General features: G+C 43.8%; 1 protein-coding gene across 1 annotated transcript; it reads left to right on the forward strand.

Moving 5' to 3' along the window:
* Nucleotides 1-1,565: 1,565 nt before the first annotated feature.
* MSANTD4 (Myb/SANT DNA binding domain containing 4 with coiled-coils) lies at nt 1,566-8,570 on the forward strand. Its single transcript, XM_068144897.1, has 3 exons — nt 1,566-1,734; nt 4,031-4,654; nt 6,599-8,570. Exons 2-3 carry the CDS (start codon nt 4,193-4,195, stop codon nt 7,172-7,174), a joined length of 1,038 nt encoding a protein of 345 aa, XP_068000998.1. The 5' UTR covers nt 1,566-1,734; nt 4,031-4,192; the 3' UTR covers nt 7,175-8,570.
* Nucleotides 8,571-9,460: the final 890 nt, after the last annotated feature.

The raw sequence follows: 9,460 nt of genomic DNA on the forward strand, positions 1-9,460 counted from the left end.
CTGTTATCACTAGCCTCTGTAACAGTGGAAAAACAGCAAGGGGAGAAAGTAAAGCTATTTAGAATTATGCACACAGCTACCCCAGGAAATCATACACTTCCTAGTTAAAATTAGTCTAATGGACACTAATCATATTTAGTGGTTTTGTGCTTCCCAATAAAAGAAGGATGCTCAATGAGGTATGATTAGCACTAATTATTTTTGCAGACTGGCAGAGGTTCAAACTGTTAATGACTTTCACTCTCTATCAATTTTCCACCTACTTGCACCTGAATCTAGTTGGAACTAGCTTGCAAGACCTTCAGGGCACACTTGCATCACATTTCTCAGCACTGTCAAAATAGTGGTAATGGTGTAAAGCAAAGCCTGATTCATATTTAGGCCTTAGAAAGAAGTATCCCTCCCTGCATATTGACATCAATGTGGCATAATCTTGCTGCCCTAGTCCTAACTATTTTCCTTTTAAAATTGTGCAGTACAAAACAGGCAAGTATGGAAGCAAAATAATTATCAACTGTAAGAAAGCTGATAAATGCACAACCTTTTCAATGTTGGATTTCTGTAACTATATTCAGGAAGTTCACTGACAAAATTTGTTGACTGAAAGTGGAAAATATAATTTTAAAGGAAATTAGAAGGTGAAAATGCTGAAGTGCAAATACCAAATCTAGCTCAGGACTTGCATTTGATTGAGCAAGTGATTGTTAAGAAACATGCAAGTTAATACATCAGTTTAGGCAGAAGAGGCAGGTAGCAAACTTCGGGGGGGGGGGGTGGGGGGGGGGGGGTGGTAAAATTAATTATCTACCTGCAAGTAGTGCTTTCAGCCTGCTCAAAGGTTATGTTACCAAGGCAACAGGATGTAATACAAAGAGCAAATGCCAGACACTTCATGTATGACTGAGAAAACCAAAAAAAGGAAGGGCTCAAGAACGGAGACCTCTGCAGAAGCGTTTTCGCACATCTGTTCAATTACTTCAATGACAAAGTGGCAAAAGATAATATATGCAATGTAATTTCACTATTTTAATCACAACAACAATAGTACACTCAAACAAGGCAGTTGAGGAAGAAATATACATTGCTATGCGATATTGTTAGCTCTGCCACTAAAAGGTTAGTGGCCACGCTGACTCCCGGCTGCCGCTTTCGGACTGCTTCTACCCGGCCGTAGAGGCTCACGGGGCAAACACCCGACCTCTGCCTGGGCCCTGCGTTCATGGCACACCGGGCAGCCGAGCTTCCCTCTCCCTCACAGACTGCCGCAGAGAGGCGCCAGCCCTCTCTCACCATCCCCAGTCAGATTACAGTGCCGCACCACCCCGTCACGCAGAGCAGGCAGGGCAGAGACACCAGAACCACCCTGTCTGGCTCTTCCATGACCCGGCAAGATCCCCGCCACCGGAAGCTCATTGAGAGGAGAGGCAGGCGTTGGAAGGCACTAGCCAATCACGGGCAGGCATCGGGAAGACAAGCAGGATCTGTAACCAATGCTGTCTGGGAGTTGATGTACGGCGGCAGTCCCTCTGGGAGAGGAGTTGCCGCGCTCGAAACCAATGTGGGGAATTCTGGCCCGTCTGGAACGTCAGGGTGGTGAGGAGGTGGGGCTGGGGGAAGTGTCGGACGTGGACTGCCAATAGGCGTGCGGGAGGGGCTGATAGGCACGCAGTTTGCCCAATGGGAGGGCGCTGGTTGTTAAAGGGCCGGCGACCCGAAGAGGCGAGTTGGGCGTAGGTGAGTAGTTCGTACGGCTCCCCGGGGAACTGGTGGGGTATGGGAGTGGAGCGGGGCTAGCTGTTGCAGATGTGAGGCAGCAGCTCCTCCCGTGAGGCTGTTGCCCATTCTGGGTGTAAGCAGCCCCCGGCCCCTTTGTAGGGGGAGAATGGTGGGGCTTCTCCGCCCTCGTCCCCTGAGAGCGGTGGCGCGGTTGTTCGCCGTCGTTCTCGGTGGCCTCGCTGCGAGGTCTTCCTCCTCATCCCACTAGAAGAGCCGGCCCCCGCCGGCCCCCGCCGGCCCGCCTGCGGGTCACTTGCTGAGGGAGCCCTTGCGCTGCGGCCCGGGCACCCACCTGTACCCCGTAGCTCAGCGCGGGGCTGGGCCCGCCGCGGACGAGGCGCAGCTGCTCTTGGGGAGCAGGCCCGGTGGGCCTCAGGCCCGTGCCGGCCGGGGCAGCCAGCCGTACCCCCACCTTTCTTTGTTGCCTTCAGTGGCCTCCCCGCAGGTCTTCGTGCGCCTCCTGGCGGGACCTAGCCGGCCCCGCTGGCCGGCGGCGAGGTCGCTGGCTGAGCCCTTTCGGGCGCCTTCATCCTTCCAAAACGCGCTCCCTGCTCCGCCGGGAGGTGTTCTGCGGTTCATGGCCATTGCTGCCTGAGAGGAAGGAGAACCTTTCAGCGATTAATCCGTATATTCAACGACCCGAATCCACAGCTGTTCCCCATCTTCGGCATCTCCTCCCTGCTTTTTAAATGACCGTTTCAAGTGTTGCTGGTTCCTTACAGCGCTTGTCTTTTCACATGTTCAACCTGCAGGCTCCTGCCCACTGGTGACCCTGGTGCGCCTGTAGTAAATCTGCTCCTAGTACAAAAGTCTTAAATTGTGGCAAGCTGAGGTAGTTTAAAGGATATTTTATTAAATCTTGTAGATTTAAAAAATATTTTCTATTGCCAGCATGCTCACATGCTGAGTATGAAACTGTGTTACTTGATAGGGAAAACTTTGCAAGTGAACCAGTCAATAGAACAGAGATGAAGAATGATGTCTACACTGTTAGGTGCATTATCCCCAAATAGAGAGGTTTTGTGTAATGTGCTGACATGTATGTTTTCACCAAATTTAGGAGACTAATGGGGGGAAAAAAAATAAATTAGTAACTTAAGAATTCTGTATACCTGGGGTCAGTTGTTTAAGGATTAAGTCCATTAGTCACTAGCAATCAAATATATAATCTGCAAGCCATTTGCTTCAGGTGGACAAAAAGTGTGTGCTAGGTTAATAGTAAGCAAACAGCAGCTTGACATTCTAAGTACAATAAATTGAATTGTTTGCCTACTAGATTTAAAGCCTCTTAAGCCAGTCTAAAGTAGTAGGTAACGTGGTCCAAAGTTCAAAATAAATCCTAAATTGGACCATTACCAAAGAGTCTGTGACCAAGAACCACTTTTTATTCTCAATTTCTGCTTTCAGTTTGAGGGTTTTTTTTCCTGGTTATATGGTCTAAGATACATTCATCTCACTACATTATTAGTCCCCTGTTTTTCCCTACTAAAATTTTACACTTTCTGTACAGAGTTGCACAGAGTCTTATCAGGTTTATTGTTCTCTCCAGCATCAGGCAAAAGACCTGAGAGTAGAGGGCTAGCCATCACATCTGACAGAGTTTGTAGTCTTCACCATGGGCACGTAGTGACTTATTCCTAAGTCTGTGTCCTCTTAAAACATCTCTAATGCACAGTGTTTATTTGAACTAAAAGTTAATTTCTGACATTCAGCAGAGTTGCTCCAGTTCTTTTTTGTTGTTCTAAAGATAAGTCAGAAAAGCCCCTAAAACTTCAGCTTTTCATACTGATGTCATTGGGGGGGGGTTGGGTTGGGTGGAAATAATGCCTCATTTTAAATGTTTCTCAAAAATTTCAGTCCTCTAAACAATTCTTGGGTTTGAAGTAGTGATACAACAAATTTAGCTGCTTTTGGAAGTAATTTAGCATTCAAACTGGAATGTGTATGTCAAATTTCAGCCTTAAGCAAATTCTGAGTAGCAAAACTCATAAGAGTGGAAGGAAAATCGTTTTTATTTTTTTAATGGAAGTATCAACAGTTTGTGAGTTGGATATGTTAATGAATTTGTCCTTCATATGAGATTAGAGAAGGTATCTTTAGCAACTTTATAGGCAGAGTTTAACAAAATGGTTACTTTTTAATTGAAAGAACAATGCATTCAAAACATGCATTCCTTAAATGATGACTTTGGAGTCGAGTTCATTAAATGAAAGTATACCTTGGAGATTTATGTTGTTTGTTCTTTTTCTCTTAGGAAGCCTGACAAATAAGAAAACACTGCAAAGTGAAGAGAAAACTCACAAGAATTGAGTTCTGCTTTCATTGGCCTTTAAATTTTATTTGTGTTAATAACTGAGTAGTGTCAGATCATCTCCGTGTCTGCTGTGGTGAAATTATTAGGTTAAAGCTGGAAAAAATGAAACAGCTAAAAAGAAAAAGAAAAAGCAATTTTAGTGTTCAGGAAACTCAAACTCTTCTTAAGGAAATCAGGAAAAGGAGAGAAGTACTCTTTTCAAAGCAACTTAATACAACAATTAATGAGATGAAACGGAAAGCTTGGGAGGAAATAGCAGAGTGTGTAAACGCAGTAGGTGAAGGAGAGCAAAGGACAGGGACGGAGGTGAAAAGGCGATACCTTGACTGGAGAGCACTCATGAAGAGAAAACGTCTGAATGCAAACATCAAAGTCGTAGGTGCTGGGTTTCATCTTCCTTCATCCAATTTAGATGACTCTCTCAATGAAGACATGGATGAGAAAATGGGGTTTGCAATTGAATCTAGTTTTGAATGGCAAAATATCACTGACTTTAGAGAAGCTGGTGGATCTTTGACAGAAATCAAAGTAGAAGAGGAAGAGGAGGATCCTCAGAATTTTGAAGTGAGTGGTTGACATGTATTAGCTACATGCAGTATGTCCTTTGTCTCATTTCAGCATAAGGCTTTTTGTTTTTATCTTTGTAACATCTGTTTCTGATTTTTTTCTGAATGTGTGAATTGAAGAAACTGTAGAAAGAAATATGTTTCAAAGAGATGAGATTCAAATCTAGCAACTTGGAATTGTGTGCAAGGTCTTTGGGTGTTCATTATCAAAGTGATTTTCTTAAACTTTGAATATGTTTTTGCATGTGTTTTCCATTTGTATGTGCCAAAAATAAGAATTAGTTCAGTTGGTAGAATGACAAATATGCTGCTGAAGGAAACTGGTTATTTTAATACTTAGGCAAGATGGGTGGATGAACAGGGGAGAGAAATTCACCTCCTTAAGTTAAAGTACCTGCAGGTAGAGAAAGTAGAATAAAGAAACAGAATACTGTTTGTATTTCATAAAACAAACCTACAGGACTTGGAAGTATTGGAGTAAGTCAAGCAGCCATTCCTTTCTGTCAGAATTGTAATGTGTTTGACAAGCTGCTGTGGATCCTGTAGACACTCTGTTGCTCCTAGTAGTACTGTGTCTGTCCTGAGGTAGGCAGCTAGCAGGAGTGAAGTCAGATGTTTGGATAGTTTTGTTGTGCCTATACAAAAATATAGTTCTCGGTCCAAAACTGAGTATTTAAACAGTTTTGGTTTGAGGTGTGGTTTTTTTTTTGGGATGGGGAGGGAATAAGCTCCTGTCTCGGCTCAGTTGATGTGTGTGATGGGGAAAAAAATCAGCATAAGCTGTTAAATGGTAGTAAGAATGCTGTCTGACAACTGCTGAAGCGCAGTGTGTCTGTTCTGATGCTACAAGACTGGCAGTGCTCTCATTGCTATAAGACTTTTTGAACTTGCATATTCCTCAGTTTGCCTTACTTTTGCAGCATACTTTGTAGGAAACCGTTATCTCCTGTGTACTATGAATTTGTGGCATTTGAGGGCTGTAATGCTACACAAGTGGTCCTAAGTACCTAGTCATCTGCATCATAAATAGCTTTACAACAAACGTGATGACAATAGAAAATTGGTTAAACAATTCATGGCTATTGACCCACAATACAGTTTTAAGGGTTAGGAGCCTGTGAAAAATGTCAGTGTTGCATGTTTTTGAGAAATTGAATCCTCCAGTTAGTGAAACCTGGGTTAACTGACATGCCATGTAACCTGTAGATCCAACTGCTCTGATAATTGCTCACAATAAATTCCCAGTAGATTACATAAATGTCACTCACCTATATGAAAAATAAGAGCAATGTATGTTATTTCAGATCAAATTTTCTCTCAGTGGTTCTGAATGCTCTGTAATGCTCATTGCTCATGCTCATTGCCCTCTACAACTACCTGAAAGGTGGTTGTAGCCAGGAAGGGGTTGGTCTCTTCTCCCAGGCAACCAGCATCAGAACAAGGAGACACAGTCTCAAGCTGCGCCAGGGGAGGTTTAGACTCGAGGTGAGGAGAAAGTTCTTCACCGAGTGAGTTGTTAGCCATTGGAATGGGCTGCCCATGGAGGTGGTGGAGTCACCATCCCTGGAGGTGTTCAAGAGGGGATTGGATGTGGCAGTTGAAGCCATGATTTAGTCATAAGGTCTGTGGTGACAGGTTGGACTCGATGATCTTCGAGGTCTCTTCCAACCTTAGTGGTGCTGTGATACTGTAATATCTATCATGCAGTGTTTTCTGTCGGTTCTTGCACGTCCACCGACAAGCTGACTTTTCCATTCTGTGTCAAGGTAGAAAACAGTCTTTTGATCAGACATGGTTATTTCACAGCCTGAGATAGGCAGTTCTGAGAGGCTTTTATGACAAAAAGCCCAAATATGTTCTTTTCAGTGGAGCTGTGTGTAACAAATTTATTCTGGCATAAAGACTGGTCTGTAATTCATGTCTGTCACATTCCTGTCTGCAGTTTCCTATTGAGGAAGAAGAAGAAATTTTGTCATCAGTTTTGCCAGATTCAAAGAAGGAAAATGACCTCCCAGACTTCCCTCACATTGAAGAGTTTGGAAATCTGAGCTCTGCTCAAGCTAGGCTAGCCTATGAAGATTCTCACTTGCTTATAAATCTGGAGAAGCAAAAGGTGGAGCTGGAGAAGCAGCGGCTGGACATCGAAGCTGAAAGGTTGCAGGTAGAGAAGGAGCGGCTGCAAATCGAAAAGGAACGGTTGCGGCACGTCGACTTGGAGCGCGAGAGACTGCAGATTGAGAAGGAGCGGCTGCAGATCGAGTGGGAGAAGCTCAGGCTAGAGACTCTGCATGCCGAGAAACCTGCTGTGGAAAACGACCTCGCCCAAACAGAAAAACCCATCATGCAGCCTCTGGATCTAGAAACTGAGAAGTTAAAACTCGAAAAGGAACGTTTGCAGTTAGAGAAGGAGAGGCTGCAGTTCCTGAAGTTTGAGTCAGAGAAGCTGCAGATCGAGAAGGAGCGCTTGCAAGTGGAGAAGGAGCGCCTTCGAATTCAGAGGGAGGGTCACTTGCAGTGAGCTTCGTGACTGAAGCGTCAGCATTTAGTGTTTTGATGTTTGTAAAATAGAGGTAGTTCTTTTCTTAATGCTGAAACTGTCCTAGAGGCTTAACATTCTCCTGTTCAGAGTAGAATGTTGATGTTAAAACTAAAGGAGAAAAAAAAAAAGTAAGAAAAAAAGAATGGTGCTCAGTATGTCAGTGTGCCTACTTAAATGATCTTGTGTGAAATGCCTTTTCAGTGTATCAGAACTAAGTGTTATGTTCCCTTGTCTTCAGTATTGTGTTGTATTAGTTTGGTGTCCTCCTCTCATAGACACATTGAGAAGAATCAAGGCTGAAGCTTGTGCTTTCTTCACTGTACTAACAGTAAAGAATTAGAATAAATCAACATATGTTGTGAGGGCATGGTGCTAATGTTAGCCCACACAGTAAAGAAGTATAAATTAGACAGAACACAGTAACACAGAGTCATGAGGTGACTCACTACATTTAATTTCTCTCTTTGTTTTTTTTTTTTTTCTCCACTCCCACAATTGGGAAAAGAGTTCAAGAATTATCTGAAAGTTGAAGTACATACTTTAAGTTAAACTCACTCCAGTTTTGTTTACCATTGTTCCATTGCTTGAATTGAAGGGGGAGTGCAGAACACAGTGCATTTCCTTTTGCATGAAGTATTCATGCTGTAGATAAAGTTACACATCAGTCATACCTACTATAAGCTGAACTGTTGGTTGCACCAGGTCAGTAATGATGCTATCTGGAATATAGCACCTGTCTTGTTGTAGCATAGGGACTTGCCAGACACGCTGTCTGATGAGTCTGTGATGACCCCTTGAAATAAATTGCTAGACCTGGTTTGTTCCTTGAAAGAGAGTAGCTGGCGATGGGAGTCTCTGGTGTGAAGACACAACAGGCTGAGCACAAAGTAGCACTGATCTTGAACACTCTTGAGATTACGTCTCCCTGCCCAGCGCTGAGGTCATGTGAGGCAGCCAGAAGAGACTTCTATGGCTGAACCCATACAGTATGTTTTGAAGAGTTAAACAGAAATGATCAGTGCTGAATACTGTCAGTATTTTTCATAAGCAATGTATTAGTGTAAAATAATTTTTAAAACCCAGGAAACAAAAAAGCTTTCTATTATTTCATGTGTGTTTAAATCCCAGCTGAGCCAGACTTCACCTTTCTTGTGTTTCTGCCAGTAACTATCTTCTGTTCACTCCATTTGATACTTAGGACTGTGAGAATATGGAGTCTGAATATGTGTTGAGTGACTTACATGGATTCTTGTGCAAGTAAATATATTTATACCACTACAGGATTACTTTTATTCACAAAGAAAATGTTATTTTTTTATTGCCAAAACCAGTGTGCTTCTACAGTGGAAATAAATTTGACTACTACAATCCAAAATGCTTTTGAGACTGTATGTCTTCACAGTGAAACAGGGCTACACGTGGAATCTGGGTACTCAGCACTGCAGCACCCTAAAGTTACTGGTGCCTGTGTAGTTAATCAGAGAGAAGAGGAATGTCAGAGTAGAACTTAAACTAACCAGCACTTGCTTTAGAAAGGAAATGAAGGAAGGAGGCAAACCAGATGGATAGAAATGCCCCAGAGGATAGGGCTTCTGCAATTCTTCTCCCTGACTGTGGTGGATTGACCCTGGCTGGATGTCAGGTGCCTGCTGTTCTGTCGCTATCCTCTTCAGCCAGACAGGGGAGGGCAAATGGAATGAAAGCCTGCTGGCTCAAGGTAAAGACAAGGAGAGATCACTCAGCAATTGCTGTACAGGCAAACCAGGCTTGACTCAGGAAAATTAATTTAGTTTAATGCCAATCAAAATCAAGTAGGATAATGAGAAAGAAAGCCAAATCTTAAAACCAGCTGCCTTCTACCCCTCCCCTCTTCCCAGGCTCAGTTTTACTCCTGATATTCTCTACTTTCTCCCTGACAGCAGGGACAGTGAATGGGGGCGGTGGTCAGTTCATCACACATCTCTACCATTCCTTCCTCAGTGGGAGGACGCTTGACACTCTTCCCCTGCTTCAGCATGGGGTCCCTCCCACAGGAGCCAGTTCTCCACACATTTTTCCAGCATGAGGCCTTCCCACGGGCTACATTTCTTCAGAAGCTGCTCCTGTGTGGGTCTTTTCTACAGAGTGGTGTTCTTCAGGAACAAACTGCTCCATTGTGAGGCCCTGTGTGGTCACAAGTCCTGCCAGCAAACCTGCTCCGCAATGGTTTTCTCTCTCCATAGGCCCACAGTCCCTGCCAGAAGCCTGCTCCAGTGTGGGCTTTCC

This window comes from Melanerpes formicivorus, unplaced genomic scaffold (genome assembly GCF_026170545.1).
Source record: "Melanerpes formicivorus ecotype bairdi unplaced genomic scaffold, bMelFor1.0.p_v2 SCAF_1, whole genome shotgun sequence".
Classification (NCBI taxonomy): domain Eukaryota; kingdom Metazoa; phylum Chordata; class Aves; order Piciformes; family Picidae; genus Melanerpes; species Melanerpes formicivorus.

Excerpts from the sequence above, each read along its gene's own strand:
- MSANTD4 (XM_068144897.1), top strand. The coding sequence starts at position 4,193 with ATGAAACAGCTAAAAAGAAAAAGAAAAAGCAATTTTAGTGTTCAGGAA. Across the intron at positions 4,655-6,598 it reads AGGATCCTCAGAATTTTGAA|TTTCCTATTGAGGAAGAAGA; the intron begins GTGAGTGGTTGA and ends TCCTGTCTGCAG.